This window comes from Nicotiana sylvestris, chromosome 9, assembly GCF_000393655.2.
Source record: "Nicotiana sylvestris chromosome 9, ASM39365v2, whole genome shotgun sequence".
In the NCBI taxonomy this organism is placed as follows: Eukaryota; Viridiplantae; Streptophyta; class Magnoliopsida; order Solanales; family Solanaceae; genus Nicotiana; species Nicotiana sylvestris.
Genome location: NC_091065.1, coordinates 105,091,083 through 105,115,925, shown reverse-complemented (window position 1 = coordinate 105,115,925; position 24,843 = coordinate 105,091,083). Strand labels below are relative to the sequence as shown.

The window sequence follows — 24,843 nt, the reverse complement described above, 5'->3', positions numbered from 1 at the left end:
GAAATGAATATATACATAAGGAAAATGAATATCTACATCAAATAGGGAGAACATATACATACCAAAAGGAAAGTAAAGTTGAAAGAAAAATAGTATCAGAGTTATTACAACCCAAATGTCAAATGTCAAAGTCAAATAATTAAAATAGACCAACCCGCCAAATTAAAATAAGCATTGTCCTCAATGCTTAACAAAAATAAGAACAGGGAAAGGGTAGAGAGTTAAGAGAACTCCTTATGTGGTCTCAGTCTGCACAGGATCATCAGCACCCTAGGTCTTAAGCTATATCTCATCATCACCTGGCTGAGGGACAACAGGGTTGCTGAGCATCTGGATCATCTCCTCTGTGGTCTGGGCAGTCGCATCTAGCTCCTTAGACTGGCCGACTACTACCTCTAGTACCTCAAGTACCGCTGGTGGTGCCTGTGCTGCTAGGGGTGTTGTCTCCATGAGCAGGTCCAATGGTAAATCACCGGCATATGTAATCTTCTCAATCTCTTTTCTCAGCTTATCCACCGACTTCTTTGATGCTTGAGACTTCCGCATCTTCTTGACATGTTTGCCCAAATCCTCAACAACTTTCCCTTGTGCCACCACTTTAGCCATAATAGTCTTCTAGTCGGCCATAATCTTCTTCAATGTGTCCTCCACTGACGGAGGTACCTGTGACTCTACTGGGGCTGTTGGGGTTGAGGATTGTGCTGCAACAATACTTGATATATCAGTTAGCTTTGTAGTAGCTGCCTGTATCTAGTTGTTGAGACTCACCAATATCTGAGAGACTCACAACGCAGACTGAGGATAAGTAGATAAAGCCGGCACTTGTAATGGCACTGATAGTCTAGCAAAAGTAGGTGGTCTGGAAGATGAAGGTGGCATGGCTACTGACCCGGTAGAAGTATCGGCTGCTATAGAAGGCTCGGCAGCTGAATCAGTAACCACTACTACTAGCTCCTCAGACTGGCCAGGGGAATTAGTATCTTTACCCTTGAATTTTGGGTTGTTAGCTCCCTTAAGGTGGTACCATGAGAAAGGCTTGTTGGCCTTCACTTCTGTATCATAATGCTTCGACTACACCCCTTGATCCTTGAAGTATTCTGTGAGGAAGTTCGAGCACGGATATGGTCTTTCACCCTTCTGGACAGCTAAAGTGATGTTGGTGGACATTATGGCACCAACATCTATCGGATACCCAGCCATAATTAAAGCTACCAAGACTGCACGAGGAAGTGGGAGAATGTTTTAATTGAGGCATGGATCAATGCGGCTACACACAAATGCTTGCCACCCTTTTGCTTCAATGTTTCAGGTGGCCCGTACAATTGGGATCCCTGCTGTGAGCCATGGAGGTGTTGACCCTTGGATTACGAGAATCTCAGCTAACAACGAACGAGCTGCATCACCCATAGCTAGCTTTTCCAAGTATTGACTGCTTCTACTTCTTCAAACCCCACATATTTGTTCAGTGCACAGGAGTCAAAGCATATTTTCAAATTCTGCACTTTTGTCACCTTAGTTCCCTTTTTGATGTGAGCAACATTTGTATAGAATTCCTTGACCAGGTACTCATTTGCATCTATGACGTTGTGGGTGAACCATTTCCATCCTTTCCTCTCCTAGAATTGCCTAAGGATATTGGGGTTGTGCTTGTTCAAATATTTCATCAAAAGTTGTCGCTCAAGAGTGAGCGACGCTTCTGTCCACCATTCCCTAAACTTTGCAAATGCAGTAGCCCTAACAAATATGTCCTCCCATATCTATGGTCTCTTTGACCTCTCTAAACCTCCCACTATAGTATCGCCCTTCTACCATCATCTGGAGCATTATCATCATCGTCTAAATTTATTGGAGCAGGTGGAGCATATGAGGAAGAGGGCTCAGAATCTGGACTACCCTTTTCCGAACCTTTAGACGAACTGGCAGCTAAAAAAGACTCATCTACTAAAAATCTCCCCGGGAGTTGTTGTGATTGGGCTTCCGGCTATGCTTTCACGGAGTTAACCTCAGAAGCATCCCCTTATGGGACATACTCACTGGTCTCGGAAATATCAGGGGCTCTATTGGCTGTGGTTTTTTTACTTATTGCCCTTTGGATTGCTAGAGGGAGGTTTCTTCTGCCTTGACCCCGACCTCGGGAGGGTTCTGCCCTCCCTTTTGATATATCTCCTTTGCCACGTGATCGAACCATTGTCTTCAATACATAAGTAATAGACATCAATTAGAATTGAAGCTCATAATGTATATAGAATCATTGTTCAAAGTTGCAGGAAAATAGTCACAAAAGGGCAGTGCGGACCGCATAAAAGTGAGTGCGGTCGTAGATTGCCTAGTAAGGACTACACAAAAGTGAGTGCGGCTGCACAACCAAGAGTGCGGACCACATAATTTTGGCTGTGGCCGCACAGCCCCAGGTTCAGAATACTAGTGTCACTATTGTTTTTTTTAAGCAATCCACTAGGCATAACCTAGGGTTGGTTTTTATTAATATATAAAAGGAAAAACAAAGTGTCATGAAAAATTAACAAGTGCACGAAATAAATTTTGTAAACTACATAATACCTATTATCAAAGTTGAGTACAGTACTCAAAGTTGATATCACACTTTGTAAACTAAAAACCATGCATTAGTATACGCCTTTCTCCTTCGCATTTGCTTCTATCCAGTTGAAATCACTCAACATGTCGACCTAGTGGTGCCTCCTAGGAAACTGGACGCGTGCGTTTACTCTTCTGTTCCCACTCGTATACTTGTTGTTGCTGCGCCGAAGACACTGGTCCTTGTTTAATGGCTGGCCATTATTTAATTACTGGCTTTGTCGAAAACAGAGCTGGACACGCTCTACCATTTCTCGTTTTGAGCCAATTTAGTGCATGCTCAATTATCAAAAGCATTCATGTCTAGTAAAAGCATGGTTGCATCAAACTTTTGAGCCAGCGTGCATTGAGAGCATGCGTGGCTCCCTTTTGGTATTTTAATCCCAACAAATCACGTCCCAACTGCTTTTGGTTGTGGAAGCTGCCACCCTCCATGCGTGTATCAAGTTACATGCTCTACCATATCTCTTTTTGCGCCAATGTAGTTCATGTCCAGCATGCATTAGCTTCCAGCACACATTTCCAAGTGAAAGCATGCGTCCCTCCCTGTTGTTATTTTACTCCCAAAAAAACACGTCCCAGATGCTTTGGTTGTGGCAGCTGCCACCCTCCATGCATGTATCAATGTTTTCTGAGATAGGCAACTGCACGCGTGTGCTTTGTTGTTCCGTTCCTGCATTCCTTTTGACTCGATTGCGCTGCCCAAACCAGGAGACAAGCTGCACGCTTTCCATATTAAGCCATGTGCGCACATGAAAGGGATTCTCGAAATCACTACAGCCCTCAATGCTTAGTTTAAAACAATTAAAACCTGTATTTCGTGCACAATCCCTAGCGTGTTTGTGCAAACTCCCAATAGTTTGTTATTTGTTACTGTGCATACCTTCACGTTCCCATGTTGTTCACTGAAATGATTTAGTTCTTTAGCATCAGTTATTTCGTAAAGTTTCATCATTGAGTGCCATAAGCATTGAATGGCACCTGCGCGAGATAAATATCCTCCTCCCTTAGGATTTGAAAATATTGGTCGATTAAGTTGACATGCCACTTGCTCTTCCTTTTCTCTTTGCTTCTTATCTCCTGTCCACCTTCACCCTTAGCCTTGGACATTGCATCCTATCTTCATTAACTAACCTCCTTCCCTGTACATCCAGATGCCAGAAATATTGGCATTCTATTTCTCCATGATCTAAAGCATAATTGGCCAAGTGATCACTTTAGTTGACTCTAGTTGCTTCCCTTCCAACATAATGGCCATCATCAACCTTTCCAAGATAGTGTTTAACCCGGTTCCCATTGACTCTAAATACCTCATCATTCTTATTTTTCAAATCTAGAGCACCAAAGGGGGGTTACGTTCACCACTTCAAATGGGCCACTCCATTTTGACGTTAACTTGCCCGGAAACATCTGTAACCGGGAATTGAACAATAGCACAAGATTACATTTTTTAAACTCCTTGTTGTGGATGTACTTGTCATGGAGGTACTTCATCTTCTCCTTGTAAAGGGACAAATTTGTGTAGGTATGATACCGGAGTTCATCAAGCTCATTTAAATGTTCCACTCTTAGGTTTGCAGCGACATCCCACTCAAGGTTCAACTTCTTCAAAGCCCACATGGCCTTATGCTCAAGTTCTACCAGGAGATGACACGCCTTCCCAAACACCAATCGATATAGAGAATCTCAATTGGCATCTTGTAGGCCACCCTATAAACCCAAAGAGCATCATCAAGTTTTCTTGACCAATCAGTCCGGTTGGCATTCACAGTCTTTGACAAAATACTCTTGATCTCGCAGTTGGAGACATCAACTTGTCTGCTTGCTTGAGGATGGTAAGGGTCGAGACTTTGTGAGTTACACCATACTTTGAGAGTAAGGTATCAAAAGTCGTGTCGCAAAAATGCGAACCCCCATCATTAATAATAGCCCTTGGGGTTCCAAACCACATGAAGATGTTCTTTTTCAAGAATGCCACCACACTTCGAGCTTCGTTGTTGGGTAAAGCACAGCTTCAACCCATTTTGAAACATAGTCCACAGCTACCAAAATGTAAATTTTCCCACAAGAGCTAACGAACGGTCTCATAAAATCAATACCCGAAACATCAAAGATATCAATTTCCAAGATGGTGGTGAGGGGCATCTCATTCTTCTTAGAAATCCCACCGGACCTTTGACATTCATCACAACGCTTGACTAGATCACTACAATTCTTGTAGAGAGTATGCCAATATACACAACTCAACATTTTTATAGCCGTTCTCACTCTACCATGGTGACCACCGTACGGTGAAGAGTAGCAAGCCTCAAGAATTCCCATTTGTTCTTCCTCCGACACACATCATCGGATCACACCATTGGTACATATCCAAAAAAGATACGGATCATCCCAATAATAGTCAAGGCAATCCCGTTTGAGCTTCTTTCTTTGGTTTGAAGAGAACTCAATTGGTACAATGTCGCTTACAAGATAATTGGCTAAATAAGCAAACCACGGCATCATGGTCATTGAAACGGCTAGGAATTTCTCATCGAGAAATGAAACATTGATCTAAAGGCAGTCATGTGGCCTTCCCTCCTTCTCCAATTGGGACAAGTGGTCCGCCACTTGATTTTCACTACCCTTGTAGTCTTGAATCTCTCAAACTCTTGCGTAGAAGCACCCACCGCATCAAACTTGCCTTAGAATCTTTCTTGCTCATCAAATATTGAAGCACCGCATGGTCGGTGTGAACAATCACCTTTGTACCCATCAAATACGACCAAAACTTCTCCATAGCAAAAACAATAGCAAGTAGCATCTTTTCGGTCACTATGTAGTTGACTTGGGCATCATTCATGGTCTTGCTATCATAGTAGACCGGATGGAAGATTGTGTTGATACATTGCCACAAAACTGCTCCAACTGCCACATCAATAGCGTAACTACATGAGCTCAAAAGGTAAGCTCCAATCCGGTGTGGTGATAATGCGAGTAGTAGTCAACTTGAACTTGAGCAATTTGAATGCCTTCATACAATCTTCATTGAAATGGAACTTGGCATCCTTGACCAAAAGTTTACACAAAGGGTTTACAAATCTCGCCCAAACTCACACCACATTTATAGGTAGTAAGGCAGTCGAAGCAATAATAAAACCCAACGCGAGTCGAGGTCTATTCTTCAGGGAGTTAGAAATGGGATTAGGTATACACCTAGTGTAATTGTATAATGTGCCTCAATTTGCACTTCCACATTCTTGTTGGTTGTTTCTATTTCTACTTTAAACTATTGATTGTAATTAATAAACTAGAAGACAATGTTTTTTATTTTGGTATTTTTTCAAATAATAAAGGATCTTGGGTCGTGACTTCCACATAGGTGGTTACCTAATGGGTTGTAAACTCTAGGACAAGTTTTATTAGTCGGGGTCGTAATATAGCAATCACACGCAATTACCCACTCTATACCTCTCGGTAGTTTGAGTTATTTTATCCAATTTGGCTTTCTCAAGTCCAAATGGGTATTCAACAAATCAAGTGATATATGCTCAAGTCGGGTCTTATTATCTCTAGCTTTAACCCTTTAATTGAGGCTATCAGTCTCTTGAGTTCACCCCAATTCCTTATTAGCCAACTTTTTCTAGACTTAGTCTCTCTTTCTCAAGTAGAGACTAAGTCAAATAGGCATGAATCAGTGTTTGCAACCATCAATTCTAGAATTCAAGCATAAACAAGGCTAAATATAACTAACCCAATCATAAACAAGCCCTAAATTAAATACCCATTAATTGCTCACACTAGGTTTGGGCCATAACCCTAGATAAGGATTTAGCTGCTCATGGAAAATAAATAAATACAAGATGAAATTAAGATAGAATGCATAATAATTGATTAGACAAAGAAAATCTAATGTATAGAAGTTAATCTAGTACAAAATTGCTCAAAATAATAAAGAAAACAGCTCAGGTGCAGTTCTGAAAACTCAACTTAATCTAAAAATGACAAAAAGTTTTATCTATACTAAGCTGAAAATATCTGACAAAAATGCCCCTGCGAAGGTTGTGCGGTCGCATAATTCCGGTGTGTTCCGCACATTGAGCTTATGCGGCCGCACAATTATCGTGTGATCCGCATTATTTGGAACTTGGGCTTGGAACTTCAGGGCTTCTACTGTCCGCATAAAAATGGGTGCGGTCGCACTTCTGATTATATGGCCGCACAAAAACGATGTGGTCCGCACTCCCCGCTTTTGGACTTAAAACAGCTCTCTGATTCTTCAATCCCGCGGACCGCATAATAATGTATGGGGCCGCACTTGACCTCCTACGGCCACACAATTTTGGTGCGGTCTACATGCCTTTAGCTGGACCAAACACTACTCTCTGAATCTCCACTCTACGGCCGCACTAGAATTGTGTGGTCCGCACTGCTGGCCTTTTTGCCTTGATTTGGGTCTTGCTCACTTTTGACTTCTTTTGAGTTGATTTTCATTTCTTTGGATCATTTCCCAATATTCCTGTAAGTAAGCATATTTTGTTAGTTTCTGGGAATACCTTTAATCATTTTTAAGCTAAAACGCAAGTAAAAGAGAGAAAATAAGCGGTCAAAATCCTTACTTATCATTTACCACCTTGGAAAAGTCCTTGATGAATCTGCGATAGAAACCCGCATGACCTAAGAAGTTCCTCACTCCCTTCACGGATGTAGGGGGAGGGAGTTTGGAGATCACCTCAATTTTGTCCTTGTCGACCTCAATACCATGTTTTGAAATTTTGTGGTTGAGGACAACGCCTTCCTCGACCATAAAGTGACACTTTTCCCAATCCAACACCAAATTTGTATCCTCACATCCAGTCAAAGCCCTATCCAAATTGTTTAAGCAATCTTCAGAAGAATTCCCAACCATGGAAAAATCATACATTAAGACCTCAAGAATATCCTCCACCATGTTGGTGAAAATATCCATCATATACCGTTGAAAGGTCGTCGGTGCATTACACAAAACAAATGGCATCTGCGAGAATGTGAAAGTACCATAGGGACAAGTGAAAGTGGTCTTATCTTAGTCCTCAGGAGCAATAAGAATTTGGTTATAGCCGGAGTATCCATCAAGAAAGCAATAAAAAGCACGTTCGGCCAACCTATCGAGCATTTGGTCAAGGAATGGAAGCGGGAAATGATCTTTCCGAGTGACTTTGTTGAGCTTCCTATAGTCCATACACACTCTCCACTCGGTGACAATTCTTGTTGGGATAAATTCATTCTTGTCATTTGTTACCACAATCATGCCCCCTTCCTTTGGGACACATTGCACCGGAGAGGTCCACGAGCTATCGTAAATGGGGTAACCAACCTTGGCATCAAACCACTTGATTATCTCCTTCTTGAACACCTCTTGCATTGCTTCATTTAGCCTCTTTTGATGTTCAACAGAGGGTTTGGCACCCTCTTCCAAAATAATTTTGTGCATGCATAAGGCGGGCTTATGCCATGGATATCTGTCAATGTCCAACCGATTGCTCTCTTACTTCTTTGTAGCACCTCCAATGTGGACTCTACCTGTATGTTATTATACAAGAAGAAAGAATAACCGGTAAAGTACAAGAAGGGCCAAGGAATTCATACCTGAGATGCGGGGGCAATGGCTTTAACTCCAAGGTAGGTGGCTCCTCGATTGAGGGTTTTATTGGAGGAGTCTTCCGATTTTCAAGATCCAAAGATAGCTTTCGGGGCTCATAAGTGTATGACCCCATTACTTGCAATGCATTAACACACTCTATATAGCCTTATTTCTCCATATCATCGTCAAGGTTGAGCAAAACAGCTTCCAAATTATCTTCAACATTCATTGTGGCACTAGCATCATCAATAATCACATCCGCACCAAATACACAAATGAACAAACTTCATTACTATTCGGTTTCCTCATAGATTTGCACACATGGAAGAGCACTTTTTCATCACCCACCCCAAAAGTGAGCTCACCGGCTTCTACATTAACAAGAGCCTTCCCCGTAGCAAGGAAAGGTCTACCCAAAATTATAGGCAGGTACCTCATAGTCCACTTCACAATCAAGAATCACAAAATTTGGTGGGAAGATGAACTTGTCAACTCGAACCAGCACATCATCAATAATGCCAAAAGGTCTCTTTATTGTACGATCTTCCATTTGTAACCTCATTGATGTGGGTCTTGGTTGCCAAATTCCCAAAGTTTTGAACATCGAGTAGGGCATCAAGTTGATACTCGCCCCAAGATCACATAAAGCTTTGGCAAAGTCGGCACTCCCAATAGTGCAAGGGATTGTTAAAGCGCCGGGATCTTCCAACTTAGGAGCCATTGAGTGCACAATTGCACTCGCTTGATGTGTCATCTTAACTGTTTCACAATTCATCGATCTCTTCTTGGTTACCAAGTCCTTCATGAATTGTGTATATCTCGGCATTTGTTCCAAGGCCTCAACAAATAGTACATTGATGGAAAAATTCTTTATCATGTCAATAAGCTTTTAGAATTGGTTCTCACTATTTTTCTTTGTAGGCCTTTGAGGGTATAGAGGAGGAGGCCTTGGCATTGGTGCCTTAGCCTTTAGCACTATCGGTACTGGCATGTCAATCACGTGTTCCCTAGATGGTTCACTTGTTCTTGCATCTCCTCCACATTTTCATCAATATCCATTCTCACTTCTCCATTAGCTTGAACCACATTGCGTGGAATTTCATCTTCTTGAACCATAATGTCTTCATCCACAATTCTTCTTTGATTTGAGGTGATTGCATCTCCACATTTTCCACTTCTAGTAGTCACGGCCATCGCATGTCACGTATTATTCCCACCCTTCAGGTTTACCACCGTATCACTAGGTAGTTCCCCATTAGGACAAGTGTTCAAAACTTGCGAGATTTGGCCTAATTGAACCTCCAAATTGCAAATAGAATTGTTGTGAGAGGCTAGTTGAGCATCAGAGTTAGCATTCTTCTCCATCATCTGTTTAAACATACTTTCAATTCTACCCATATCATTGTTAGAAGAGCTAGGACCTTGAGGAGGATAGAGAGGTGGATTGCTCGGTTATTGAAACATCAGGGGCCTTTGAAAACCCGACCCTTGGTTGTTGTTGTTATTGTTCCACCCTCCTTGGTTATTGCCTCTCCAATTGCTTTGATTGTTGCCACCCCAATTTTCTTGATGATTACCTCCCCAATTGCCTTGGTTACCTTCATTATTCCAATTGCCTTTATTATTGTTACCACCACTCCAATTGCCTTGGTGGCCTTGGTTGTTCCAATTTCCTTGTGACCGCCATTGTTGTTGATTTTGTCCTTGAGCATTGTTTCTTTGGCCTTAATAATTGTTTACATATTGAACTTCTTATTCTTGCTCATTGAACGAATCACCTTGATCATAACCACTATCATCTTGCATGAATTGTTCCAGACGGCTTTGTATTTTTTAACCTTGTTTCCATCTCTTGTTCATCATCATATTTACCCTTTCCATTGCATTCACTTGATTTGGCCCTTGAACTTGTTGAAGCTGAGCTTTGGCCAATTGGTTCATCGTAGTTGTCAACTAGGCAATAGCTTGCCCATGATCATGTCTTTCCTTGTGTAGGTGAATGACATTTAGGTTACCTTGAGGAACATTAGCTCTACTTTGCCATGTCGATGAGGTATCCGCCATCTCATCAAGAATTTCACAAGCTTCGGCATAAGGCGTGTTCGTGAAGTTCCCACCGGCGAGTTGATTTACCACACATTAATTTGTTATGTTGATCCCCATGTAGAAGGTTTGTTGGATCATGTCCTTGGTCATATCATTATTCGGGCACTCTTTAACCATGGTACGATAACTTTCCCAAATCTCGTGCAATGGCTCATTGGGTTCTTGCTTGAACGCGAGAATCTCATCCCAAAGTGTAGCCATATATCCTAGAAAGAAGAATTTGGCAATAAATTTTTCCGCCAACTCATCCCAAGTATGGATGAAATGATTGGGCAATCTCTCTAACCAGTCCAATGCCTTTCCCCATAGAGAAAAGGGAAATAGCCTCAACCGCAGTGCGTCCTCGAAGACATTTGTTTGCTTGCTCGCCCAACAAGTATCGACGAACCCTTTGAGATGCTTGTAGGCATTTTGGCTCGGAGCCTCGGTGAAGAATCCTCGTTGCTCAAGTAGTGTAAGTATCACATTGGTGATTTGTTAGTTGTTCGCCTTAATGCGGGGCAGGACTATAGCACTTGCATAACCCTCATTCGGTAAATGTCAGTGTGTTTCTGCTCTTGGTGGAGGTGGGGGAGGGATGAGATCAGGTGGGTGGCCTCATCTATTTGCTTGAGGTTCAAGAGGAACCTCATCAACTTGGTCATCATCCACATCCTCCCTCATTGGCAAATTCTCGATGGGCTCGTTATTGAGAGCCATTTTCGTACCTAAAATCAATTCAAAAGCAAAGTTAGTGACTCGGAAGGAAAAGAAGACAAATCACACAAGAACCTAGATATATAGCTAAATTTGTTTAACTCCCCAGCAACGACACCAAAAAATTGATGTCGCCCAAACTCGCACCACAAATATAGGTAGTGAGGCGGTCGAAGTAATAATAAAAACCCAACTCAAGTCGGGATCGAATCCACAAGGATAGAATTGGGATTAGGTATATATTTAGTATAATTGTATGATGTGCCTCAAATTACACTTCCACATTTTTGTTTGTTATTTCTACTTCTATTTTAAGATATTGATTGCAATTATAAAACTAGAAGACAATATTTTTGGTTTTGGTTGTTTTTCAAGTGATAAAATATCTAGGGTCTTGACTTCCACCTAGGTGGTTACCTAACGTGTTGTAAACTCTAGGGCAAGATTAATTGGTCGGGATTGTAATATAGTAATCACACACAATTACCTACTCTATATACCTCGGTAGTTTTAGTGATTCTGTCCAATTTGGAGTCCAAATGGGTATTGCACAAAACAAGTAATATATGCTCAAGTCAGGTCTTACTATCTCTATATTTGACCCTTTAATTGGGGCTATCAATTTCTTGCGTTCACCCCAATTTCTTGTTAGCCAAGTTTTCCTAGACTTAGTCTCTACTAGGCATGAATCAATGTTTGCAACCATTAATTCTGTAATTCAAACAAGAACTAGGCTAAATATCACTAACTCAATCACAAACAAGCCCTAAATCAAATACTCATTAAGTACCCACACTAGAGTTGGGTGACAACCCAAGATAGAAATTTAGCTACTCATGAAAAATGAAGAAATTAAAAAATAAATTAAGATAGAATGCATAATAATTGATTAGGGAAAGAAAATCTAATGTTTAGAAGCTAATCTAGTACAATATTACTCAAAGCAGTAAATAAAAACGGCTCAGGTGCTCTACGCTGATACAAATTCACCTAAAATGACAAAAAGTTCTATATATATTAAGCTAAAAATATCTAACAAAAGTGCCCATGCAGAAGTTGTGTGGCCGCACAATTCTGTGTGCGGTCCACGCTCTGAGCTTGACTGGTCAACTGGGCTTTCTGTGGTTGCATAAAAGTGGGATGTGACCGCACTTCATTTGATTGTGCAGACCATACATTTCTAAGTGCGGCCGCACACTCGAACTTGGACTGGAACATGGCTTTCTGATTCTTCTCTTCTGTGGACCGCACAATTATGAGTGCGGTCATACAATAATGGTGCGGTCCGCGCTTCTTCATGGCCCAAAAATACAATTCTCTAAACTTCCTCTTTTGTGGCCGCACTATAATTGTGTGGTCCGCATTTTGCCTTGAATTTTTGTTAGAGGTCGCCCTTAGGTTCTGCGTCTGCACTCACTTTTGTGCGGTCCGCATTGTGCCCCTTTTAGCCTTGTTTTGGTCCTTGTCCAAATTTACTCCTTCTTGAGTTGATTTTCATTTCGTTGGCTCATATTGCAACACACCTGCAAGCAAGCACATTTCATTAGTTTTCGGGAATACCTTTGAGCAATTTTTGTCTAAAATGAAAGTAAAAGAGCGCAAATAAGTAGTCAAAATCCCTACTTATCAGTTGGCACCTCCCAGCTAGGCTTGAGATGAATCTTCTAAAGTATGCTAGCTTTCCTTGCAGACTTTTTAATTCATGAATATCCCGAGGCTCATGCATTTTCAAAATTGCATCTACTTTAGCTTGATCAATTTCGATCCCTCGATACCGGATAATGAAACCAAGGAACTTTACGGAAGTAACTCCAAAGGCGCATGGATTCATCCTAAGTTGGTACCTCCGGAGCAACTCAAATACCATTCTCAAATCTTTCAATTTGTAGCTCTTAATTCTTGATTTTACCACCAAGTCGTCAACATAGCATTCAAGGTTCTTGTGGAGAAGGTTATAAAAAATATTCTGCATAGCCCTTTGGTAGGTAGTACCAGCGTTCTTCAAGCCAAAAAGTATTACCTTATAGCAATAAATACCTTGGGGTACGAAATTCAGTAAACTCTTCATCTTTTGGTGCCATGTGTATTTGGTTATATCCTGACGAACCATCCATGAATGGCATTGCCTCATAACCAGTAGTAGCATCGATCATCAGCTCTGGGATAGGAGGCGGAAATTCATCTTTGGGACATGCATTGTTGAGATCCCTTAAGTCAACACACACTCAAATCCAGCCATTCTTCTTCCTTAGATGGACAATACTTGAGACCCATGTTGGATTTTTAACTTTACGAATAAAGCCAGCTTCGATAAATTTGTTAACTTCAGTTTCAATCAGAGGAACCAAGTCCGGCCTAAAACGCCTTTGAGCTCGCTTAACAAGACGAGCACCATTCCTGACTGCAAGGTGATGGGCTGCTACTTTGGGATCCAAGCCAGGCATCTCTTTATAACTCTAAGCAAAAACATCCCTATACTCCTTGAGTAACTCAATATAAGTGATTTCTTCATCGACTCCTAGTGAATCACTTAGATAAGTGGGCCTTGGTTCTTTGTCGGTGCCAAGGTTTACTTCTTTCAAAGCGTCAATTATTGCCTTTACCCATTCTTCAAATTCAGGCAGAGCATCCTTTGCATCTTTATCTTCTTGAGGATCCCCATCGTTCAAGGATCTGTGATAACATTGTAAAACATCCTTCATTAGAGATGAAACACAATGCTCGCTTTGTGCAGTAACATGATATGAAGAACCCACACTTTCTTCATTTTTATCACGTTCTTTAGTGTAGACCACAGTGTATGGATTTACCTTCAGCACCTCATTACAAGAGACTATGACTTCTATCTGTCGCCTCATTCTAGAAGGAACCAGACTTTGGAACTCCTTAGAGATCTTCTGGATTCTAGGCGATATGGGTGTTCTTGTATTTTAATAATTTCTTCGGAACTTGTTCCCCTTCTTTAATGGAACCAATCTCTCAAATATGGAAGTCCTCATAGTTGATTTTCCAGGTCGATCAAAGAAAAAAGGCCTATTAGAAGCTGCAGATATAATTATTGCTTGCTTTTCTTATAGAGATGCAAACTGGTAGAGTTTGCTTGTATCCTAAACCTTCACGTGGTTGCCTTGTAGAATCTTCTAACGGGGAGATTCCCTAATTTTGACATCTTATTGGGATTATACCCATCTTTTGCAAGTAGCCTGTAAGCATTAGGATCAAGGCATTCATTTATACGCTTTGTAGGGAGTGCTACATTCTGAGAATGATTTTGGGCCACAAGCCCTCCAAGTATTGTTGAGGATAGATTTACTGCCTCAATTTGTTTCATAGGAAGAGTTAATTCCCTTAAAATATTGGTTTGAAGATTAGATTATTCGCCCTCCTCTTTCTTCTTTTTAAAGATATAGCGGAGCGCATGAGTTACTTTCTTGTCGTGAGATACAATGTTCTCTTTATGAGATTTATTTGATTTAGGTTGTACCTCCTCACCAACAACTTTGGTTTTGTCGGAAACCACCTTAGCTCTCTTATTCGTGGACTCATCATTCTTTCCATTCATGACATCATCAGCTTTTATCTCCTTCATAATGCAATTCTTCAAGTAGAACTTTGCATCGGCGAAGTGTAACTCATCCTCGGTGAATGGCTCGTCATCAGCAACTAACTTCTTCTTGGCTTCTCCCTCGTATTACATCAAACATTGATGGTAGGTAGATGGAACTACTTTACTCTCGTGTATCCAAAGCCTTTCAAGCAAGACGTTATATGAAGTCTTCGAATCGATCACATGCAGTCGTGCACATGATTGCATATCTTCAATGGTGATCCCCAACCTGATTGTGCCTATGGCTCTTTGCCCCCTTGGTTGAATCCTTGAATCATCACACGACTTTTCGAGAGTTCGTTCATGGGAATACTAAGTTCTTTCACAGTGCGTATTGGCAAGATGTTCACTGAGGATTCTCCATCAACCAAAATTCAATTTACCTTTTCATCACGCATATAGTCAACCAGGTATAATGGGTGGTTATGAGGAGTGTCACCTAGTAAAAGATCGTCATTTGTGAACGTAACTTTTTCCTCACAAGCATTAACTTCTTGAGGAATGGACTTGATGAGCTTTTCTAAAGATTGTGCCAATGGTATGTCATCACTCTTTCCTTCCCATTTATCAGCATTGCAATAAGAGGCCTCAATACCATCACGGGAAATCTTCATGCGGAACCAACATGGCAATAACTCCTCCAAGGTCACTAGATGTCGTGGCTTTTAAGGGTGGTGCACCTCCATTTTTGCTTTCTTCAAACACCTAACTGGATTCTGTTTCCTTGGTCCTTTTACCATTATTTTCCTTGTTGGTTGTTCTTTTGATTTTTTTGTGACGCCTTCGATGAGTCACCAACATCCAACCTTCATCATCATTAGGCTGATCAACTTCAACCTTGTTGTTTTTCAGTAATTCTTCATCTTTACTTTCTTTGAAACTACATAATTCATCTAGATTGAATGAGCCAAAGGTGATAAAGACTTGGTTTGCGATTGCGTTCTCATCTTCAAGTACAATATTCTTTTCACAAGCCTAGTTCATAACTTTGTCCTTGAACCCAAAGCACTTATCTAGAGGGTGGCTCACAAGTTGATGGTATTTTTACAGTAATTTGGGTCATTCATTTTCCCATCTTTATTTGGCCGCTTCAACTCCGGAAGCTCAATGAGATTTAACTCGAGGAGTTCTTCAAAAATTGCTAGCACATCGGAATCCAGAAATGGGTACTCCTTTTCTTGCATTTCTTTTAGCGCCAACTTTTCACTTGACTTTTCTTGAAAAGAAGTGAATTTCATTCTTTGCTTCTTGCTCACCTTCATCATGAACTTTACAGGTAATGTGTTGATATTCATAACTTCTTTGTTTTCAGACTTGGGTACGCACTTACTCCATTTCCTAACTTCTTGCTTGTCGTTGCCTTTGTGAGGTTCATAGAAGGGCAGTCTTTCATTTCCAGTGGAGGTCATGCTCAATTCCATGTCATGGGCACGAGTTGCAAGTTCTTCAAATGCGCTAGGCTTGATACCTTGCAAGATGTAGCACAGTCCCTAATGCATGCCTTGGATGCACATCTATATGCCAAAAAGCTTTACTAAGCCTGTCTTTACAGTTGAGGCTTATATTCCTCCAATGATTGATAAAGTCGATAATGGGTTCACCCTTCTGTTGATCCTAGCTATCAATAGATCTTGCCTCGAGATCTGTACTTTCTTTTAGCTAGTGGACAAACTGCTTGATGAGGTACTCTCCATAAGTCCCAACGTTGTTGCATGTCTCAACAAAGTGCGCCACATGTTGCTTTGGATTGCCTTTACCATCAAACTATTGGAACTTTGGAGGTTGATAGCCAGCAGGCATCTTTATCATGTCGATCCTTACAGTGTACGACTTTGCGTATGTAAGGGAGGACTTGGAAGTAACTTCATACTTATTTTTGCGAGTCCCATCAATGAACTCCTTTAATTGATCGATTTGAATCATCCCTTCAGATAAGACAGGGATAGCTTGGCGGATGCTACTTGTTATGGGGGAGAATTACTCTCTAGAACTTCTGGGACCTTGCCATGTGCATGGGTGGATTCTTCTTCCATCAAGATTCCTACCCTATCTGTTAGCTTGTCAATTCTAGCATCTTGATTTTTCTTGCACTTGGTCAAGCTAGCAATTAATTCTGTCAAGTTTGCTAGTTGCTCCTCCACGGATGAAGCATTCTTCACCATCGCTTGCATGATTGTTGTGGATGATGGAGAGTACCATGGATTGTCACATAGATTGATCTTCAATTGTCTCATGCTATGTGGTGTAAGTGGGGATGATCCATCACTTGAAGCATCATCATCTTCCTTCACAGCAGAGTTCTTGAATTCGGAGAGGTCAAGCAGAGCAAGAGTTTTCTTAATCTTTTCAGCAACATCGCTTCCTCCTTCGGGTGCATTTGTGGAAGATCTTGCTCCCTTTGAGCATGAAGATCTGAAAACAGGGGTTGATGTGGATGGCACTTAGAGTGCCTGTTGTCATAAAGAGCTTGCCTTTCTCCTTGTAGTTAGTCAAAAGCTTTCAAAGGTAATATCGAGGATACTTTACACATCAGCATAAAACCTGAAATTATCAGTCTTGGTGGAAGTTGATCTGGAGTTAACCTTCTTTGAAGCCATTTCAATGTTCTTGAACTTTGGTGATTGAAAAGTTGAGATGAGAGGTAGAGATAGTCTCACTGAGCGTGCCAGAATTTGTAGACAATAAATTGCGTTAAGAAAATAATTGAGAACGAAAAATATATTGCAACAATCGTAGTATTTGATTTCAAATAATATGAGTGTACAATCTCTATGAATCCTCTCATTCTTCTTTCCACTAGTAAATAAATTCAAGGGCCTTTGAGCTTGATCTTGAATATGTACTTGTTTCCACGAACGATGATCTTGAATTCAACTAGCACGAACTTTGATTTGAACTTGAACTCCTTGAATCTTGATTTGTTCTTCGTTCTTGAGCTCGAACTTGAACTTGATTGCTTGAAACTTGAAACTTGTCGAGAAATTTGCGGCGTTTGATCCACGAGTTCTCTCTTGCTTCTTGTTATAACTTCTGGTATCTTTTTCTGGGTTATGAAGACCCCTATTTATAGTTGTGGGAGGGAAGAGTTAAGAACAAACTCTTCCCGACCAATCAGATTGAAGTGTGACAAGACCGCATTTGATTGGCCAGAACATGTCACTTGCACACGTGGCGCAATTTTATTGGCCTTTTGAATGTGACTTGGCATGTCTTATCATTTTGATACATGACATGATCCTATTGGCTCTTCCGTTTGACTTAGTGTGTCACGTCATTTCACGTGTGGCACCAAACTGGCCTCTAGGAAGATGACATATCGGGCTTAATAAAGTGGCTCATCATTCGTAGCCCAATTAAATGGGTTAGCACAACGCATTTGGACCTATTCATTAAATCCATATTTATTGGATTTGAATAATTAATCCAATTATATTAGCCCATAATATTTGTTTAAACTAAAATATATTTAATTGAGATTAATTCCAAATTTCTTATGGATTTAAATTCAATAAAATTTTGATAACCTACACTGATATATCATATTATTTTAATAAATATTAGTTATTATTTTATTATTTAATATAGTGTACAAAAATATATTTAAATTTATACAAAATCAAAGGTTACACATCATATAGTAATTAAATAGATTATTTATTCCTTATTTATTCTTTATTAAATTAGGAATTTCTTAGTACTATATATTTACTAATGTGACTTTTTATTAACTTGGCAATTGGCTTAATATTTTGATACTAATTCTCTTTTAATAGAACATATGACTTTTTAATAAATTATATAACTACTCCCAAATTAATTGAAGTTTTTCATTTCTTTATTTTCATTTTAATCTTTAAATAATTTTAAATCTCCAACTTAAAACTACTCCCCAATTTGAATTGGAAATTATTTTTTTTTATAAAAATTTTATTTTTATTTTAAAATAATTTTAAAACTCCAACTTTGTGGGAGCTTTGTTCTAAAAATCTACACTAGTCCTCATATGGTAATTTGAATTGGTAATTTGTTATTTTTTATTTTAATATAATTTTATAACTCCAACTTGAAACTAATTCTCAATTTGAATGAGTAATTTATTTTTTTATATTTTTGTTTTTTATAGATAATTATAAGATATCTTTATTTGTTAATTCAAGTAGAGTAATCAAGTAATTCGAAATTTAAAATTTAAAAAGTTTTTCTTGACAATGTCACTTGGCTTTTTTGTAATTATGACACTTGTCTTAATATTGTACTTTTGCTTCTCCTATTCTATACAGATACAATAGATATATAGATAGACTTTCTGAAGCAATTACAGTTATTGATGTACTAACAAAGTAAAACTGCATTTGATCGTTATTAATCATGCGTTGCACAATATATACAATGGATGGGAGTAGGGAGAAGCAATTGTGTTACACATTAGAAGGGAAAAAGGGGGGAAATAAAAACTAAAGAAAACAAACAAATGGGTGGACTACTTTAGATCTTTGTTTCCATCTCCAAAAGGAACACTGAGTAAATTGGTTAGAACAATACGGAAACTCTATATGTTTCCTTCTCCTTTTTTTTTTACCTGCTAATTCTTTAAAACTAATGACTTTTGAAGAAAATGACAATTCAAGCAGGATGCTTACCAAACAAGAACACAGGCACACAGTGTTACAAAGTTACAAAGAAGCCATGAATTCATAGTTAAGTAACATGTTAAAGCATCATATATAGATATCATCAAACATACAAAAGCTTCAAGTACTAATAATGTACTGTCACCACCAATACTACCATCAATTTCCATCACTTTCTATGTATCTTGTTCACAATTCTTACCACTAACATGCCTCAAAAACAAACCAAACCCCATTTCGGAATGTTTGTACATGGTGATATGCATTAATACACATCCAAAAGATTAGCACAAATATACTAAAAAGAAAAGTGAAATGCAACCATCTAATCCAAATCTGATGAAGAGGGTGATTCTGAGTAGATTGATTCTTCATCACATTCATCTTCTCTACTATCAATATCAGAAGATTCAGCATGCCCATCCTCATATTCATGGATCCAAGGGCTCCGAAAATCTACAAGCTTTTCACATCTTTCCTCAAGATTACCCTTCAGCTCCACGTTCCAACACCCTTGGATTTCAAGGTGCGTTAGTGCTTTACACTGTGTGAGAATAGCGTCAAGGCCATTGTCACTTAATCGGTTGAATGCGAGGTCAAGGCGCTGGAGACCACTCATGATTTCTGCTATAATCAACGCCTCGTGATCATTGACATCGGAAGCTTCAAATTTAGTGGGCAGCTCCCACGGAGGCATGTTTCTTCTGAGATGAGTCAAGGACTTGCATTGTAATCCAAAAGCTTTGAGACCCTTCACTGTGATATTTACACAGTAGCTAATGTCTAAGAAGGTTAGATTGACCAAGGACCCCGAATGCTTTTCCACCACTTGGTCAGTGACTTCACTCATAGGGATTTGCAGTATCTTGAGACATCTTCCACTGCAAAAACATATTGGTATATTCTCTATAAATTAAGATCAATAAAATGATACCTTTGCTTCAGTCTGAAGATAAAAAAACAAAAGTCTCACATATATAAACTAGGGATATAGGGACTTGTAGGCCATCCAATTACATGACTGAGTGAAGTCAGAAGTGCAGATGTTAATGTAGGGTAGACCTTCTTTTTTTTTTGTAAAGGTGATAGTACATTATTAATATAAGCAAACTTGATCAGCATTAAGATGGTGCAGATCAGTACAAATAGTTCCCTGTGCAAAAGTACTCAATTAGCCAAAAACCTTATCAAGTCTAGCGTATCCTCTTCACAACTAACAGGGATTCTATATTTCATCATATGTACATTGGCAGCTTTCCCCTCAAAACATCTCTGATTCCTTTCTGTCCAAATGACCCAGCATATGCAAAAGCAGCGATTGTTTTCCTAGATTCCTCAGTTATTACAGAAAGAATAGCTTTAACAGTGCCAGGCATTACCCATCAGATCCCAGAGCATCCTTGTAATCGAGCAATGTAAGAATAAATGCATGGAGTCTTCAGCTTCCTGTTCGAAGAAAAAACAGCTGCTGCAAATTTGAAAACCTCTTCTTTGCAGATTCAAATGCATTAAACAAGCATTATGAGCTTTAACTCAGCAAAAACAGGACGCCTTTGCATGGAGCTTTTGAGCCCCATATAATCTTCCAAGGACACTGTTGAAAGCCGGAAACCCCTTCAGATACTTTATGAAAGCATGACCTGACAAGAGAAACACCTTTCCCAGCATACTACCAAGCAATAGAGTCCTCCCCATCAGGTGTGAGCTTTTTAACCCTGTTCCATCAGAATAGTGGCTTCTTTATTTATAGCCATGTTGCTCGGACTCTCCAAAAATATCGCCGGGAACGTGTCGGATCCTCCAAAAGCAGTGTATTTTTGGAGGATCCGACAAAGGTGCGGCAATATTTTGGAGAGCCTGCACATAGATATATCTACTCTTTAGAGTGTGTCCAATATTCATGCCAAAATTTAATTTTTTCCCCATTTCCTACCATTTTAGAAAGGTCTGTCTGATGCCTTACGCACTTCCAGACTCCAACACCAAAAGTGGAACTTACTGACTTTGAGCACCAACTCTCCATACTTTGCTTGAACCAACTCTCTTGCAAGCCCAAATTGACAAAGCAACACTTACAATATGATTGGACGGCTTACAGTTACCCTAACCTATGAAAAATTTCACAAGAGAGTTTTATAGTAGTTCTGCCGGTGTTGAGCTATTTTGTGTCATTTCCATGTTTGTTTTCTCTATCCTTTAAAATGGAATTGGAAATAAAAGCACAATATTTCATCTAGAACACATATATAGTTTGAATAATATAACGGCACAGCTGGACTAAAAGCTTCGAGCTAAACCACAAAAAAGGGGAATCTTTATTTGGTCTGTGTTATATTTAGGGCTATTTCTAAAGCTCGTTAAATTTAAGGGAAAAATTGCTAATGGCAATTGTATGAATATCCCAAAGTATAACGGAGCTTAAAATTAAGATATTTTATATAATTAAGGGGTAAATTTGGACCTTTTCCCCGAACCCATGAACCCTACCTTAAAGAATCTCTAGGCAAAACAGCAAGAAGAACAATACCAGTTAGCAGCGTAGGAGAATCCAACATTGCCGAGACGGTAAGTGGAGAGTCGCCGGAAAGTGAATCTGCTCCGGCGAACAATTTTCCGTACGAGAGGGTCAATGAGATGGAATTTGTTAGCAATGCAGCATTTCCGGCACCAGTTTTCCAAGTTAATCTCCGCCCAGCAGTACGGCCCTGCCACCGCCTCCATCCATCTCCGGCAAACTAATGCCACCGTCCTAACCATCACCTCCGCCGGAACAATCCTTACGAATATTGAAGCTAATATCTCCGGGTTTAACTCATCCCACCTCCCTCCAACGCCATCGTTTCCGACTTTAACGCATGCCCTTTTGCTGCTCTCACCATCCATGCGATAAGTGAAGTGAAGAAACGAAGCTCTTTGAGTTTTCTGTTCTTGGGGGTTTTGTGTTTTGCTGGAAGACAGAGAGAGGGGTTTAGATGAGTGACACGTGTCACGACAACCTTCCATAGTAACTGATCTTACGGCTGATAGAAGTCTAGCATTACATGGGTAATTTTGTAGGAGTAATAAATTGCTTATAGCGCCAAACTTCTTCCTAATCCCACCCCGAAAGCACTTTTATTCTCAAAAAAATATTTTTTTTGTTAACTTAAGCTGTTTGGCCAAGCTTTTTTGAAAGAAAAAAAAAATTTGGGAAGAACCAGAAACAATTTTAGATAAGCAGAAAAAAGTAATTTCTTCCCGAAGGGAGAAGCGGAAGCACAAGCAGAAACAGTTTTGACTTTTCTTCTTACCAAAAGTACCTTAGCAAAATATGGTATATTACAAAATAACCTTACTTATTTTAAACCTAATACTTAGAAATAGAGATTATGTTATTGAATTCTCCTAATGTATAAATATTTCTTTTTATTTTTAGGATAACTTTCTAATATATGGTGACTTTTGAGATAAATGTTTTTATATTTGTTAAATAATTTTTTGATATATCTAAATCATCTTGAAAGAATTAAAGTACTTTTAAATTTTATTTTTATGTTTTACTTAAATAAAATGAAAAAACTTAATTATTATCTTTAATAACAAATATTGGAAATAATTTATTTATTCATATAATATTAATTCTTAAGTAAATCTCTTTATGTCCTTATTCGTAATTTGATACTTAAAAGCACTTTTTGAAAAGTTTGGCCAAACACACAAACTATTGCTCAATAATGCTTTTCAAATTGATTAGCCAAACACAATCTACTTCTCTCCAAAAGTATTTTTTCGAAAAGCACTTCTGGAATCCTAGAGTCCTTTCGGCATTTTCAGAAAGGAGAGGAAGTGCTTTTCAAAAAGTACTCAACTCATACAAATTCAAATGTATGTTTTTTTTTTTTTTTTGTGAACTGAGAGGACCAAGAGAAATAGGAAAGAGAAATCCTTTATAAACCAAACAAGAGCGAGCAAACTTAATTTCCATTTTTTTTCTTTTTCTGTAAAAATGTTAAGGGCCTTTCTTTAGAACATCTAGGCATGAATGAATAGTTTCACCTTAATGTCCCCGAGTAGGCTTGTAAATATTAGCAGTCTTGAATATACAGACTTAAGAAACCCTAGTCTTAGAGGCAGAATTCCACTGGGCATCAACGAGATTCCGAGGTTAAGATACTTGAACCTTGCGCTAAGCAAGAACAGCCAATTACCATGAACTATTTAGAGGAAGCTGGAAACATATAGAAGCTCTCGATTTAGGTTTGGAAAAACTACATGGAAAAGTGCCTAAATCTATTGGGAATATGGCTCATTTCACTCACTTCAATCTTTTATTGAACAACGTTGAAGGTGGAATATCGAGTATTATTGGAGGACTATGCAAATTAATCAACTTTGATTTATCAGGAAATAATTTTATAGGAAGTCTACCTGAAATACTCTAAGGAACCGAGAAATATGATTCCAAGAGTCATTTGCCTAGTTTGATGTAGTTAACGCTGAGCAACAATGGACTTGTTGGTAAATACCAGAATGGTCGGGTCAGCTAAAAAATCTTCAACAACTTGGATTACTTCCAACTTTTTTGATGGTCCTATACCAGCTTCTTTAGGAACACTTCAAAATTTGACCAACTTGGGAATTTTCACAAGTACTATATTAGTAGTTCATTTTAAGAACCTGAGCAAAGTGAAGATTCTTGATCTTTCGTCCAACTCTATCACCTTGAATGTTAATTCCAATTGGATTCCACCATTTTAGATTCGAAATCTTGACATGAGGTCTCGCCACTTAGGTCCTTCTTTTCCTACTTGGATCAAGTCTCAAAAGGAGCTTAAGTTCCTAGATATTTCAAATGCAAGTATTTTAGATTTCTATTCCAGGCTGTTTTGGAATATTTTTTCTAATCTATCCCTGCTGAATTGTTCTTTTTATCAGTTAATTGGTAAGCTACTAAATCCATTACCAATATTTCCCTTTGCAGATATTGACCTGAGCTCGAACCTATTTAAGGGAACCATTCCTTTACCTATTGTACCAATTGAATTGCTTGATCTCTCAAACAATAAGTTTTAAGGTCTCATCCCTCAGTATATTTCTGAAGTTATGTCAGACTTGATATCCTGTCTCTTTCGGGTAATGAAATTTTAGGTGAAATACCAACTACTATAGGAAATATGACCTTTCTTCAATTCATTGATCTATCAAACAATAAGCTAACATGAAGCATTCCTTCAAGCGTAAGGGAGAGTGTCCTTACCTGAAAGCCTTAGACCTTGGGGACAATAACCTATCAGCTGGCTTATTACTATAGCTGACTCTATCACTTCTGATCTCAATAGATTTGTCAAGAAACATCTTATATGGAGCATTATCTGTGGAAATGACTAAGTTGCACGGCCTCGTGGTTTTGAACTTGTCTGAAAACCAAATCATTGGACAAATCCCATAAAACATTCAAGCTTATGTCAGTTGGCATCGCTTGATCTCTGGAGTAATAAGCTTTCTGGTATCATATCCCATCAAGCATGTGATCAATGTCATTCTTGTGCTACCTTAACTTCTCGATTCTCGAAAAATAATTTATCTGGTATGGTTCCTTATAAGGGGCAGATGACAACTTTTACAGA

General features: G+C 39.2%; 2 protein-coding genes across 2 annotated transcripts; both read right to left on the bottom strand.

The window, feature by feature from the left end:
* Nucleotides 1-8,606: 8,606 nt before the first annotated feature.
* Nucleotides 8,607-9,023, bottom strand: LOC138878003 (uncharacterized). Its single transcript, XM_070157656.1, has one exon. The coding sequence runs from the start codon at nt 9,021-9,023 to the stop codon at nt 8,607-8,609; it is 417 nt and encodes a 138-aa protein (XP_070013757.1).
* A 10,274-nt stretch (nt 9,024-19,297) lies between these two features.
* On the bottom strand, nt 19,298-22,265 carry LOC104228311 (F-box protein FBW2-like). Its single transcript, XM_009780751.2, has 2 exons — nt 21,765-22,265; nt 19,298-20,118 (listed from the first exon to the last, which is right to left on the bottom strand). The coding sequence occupies exons 1-2, from the start codon at nt 22,238-22,240 to the stop codon at nt 19,563-19,565; spliced, it is 1,032 nt and encodes a 343-aa protein (XP_009779053.1). The 5' UTR covers nt 22,241-22,265; the 3' UTR covers nt 19,298-19,562.
* Between the last annotated feature and the right edge of the window lie 2,578 nt (nt 22,266-24,843).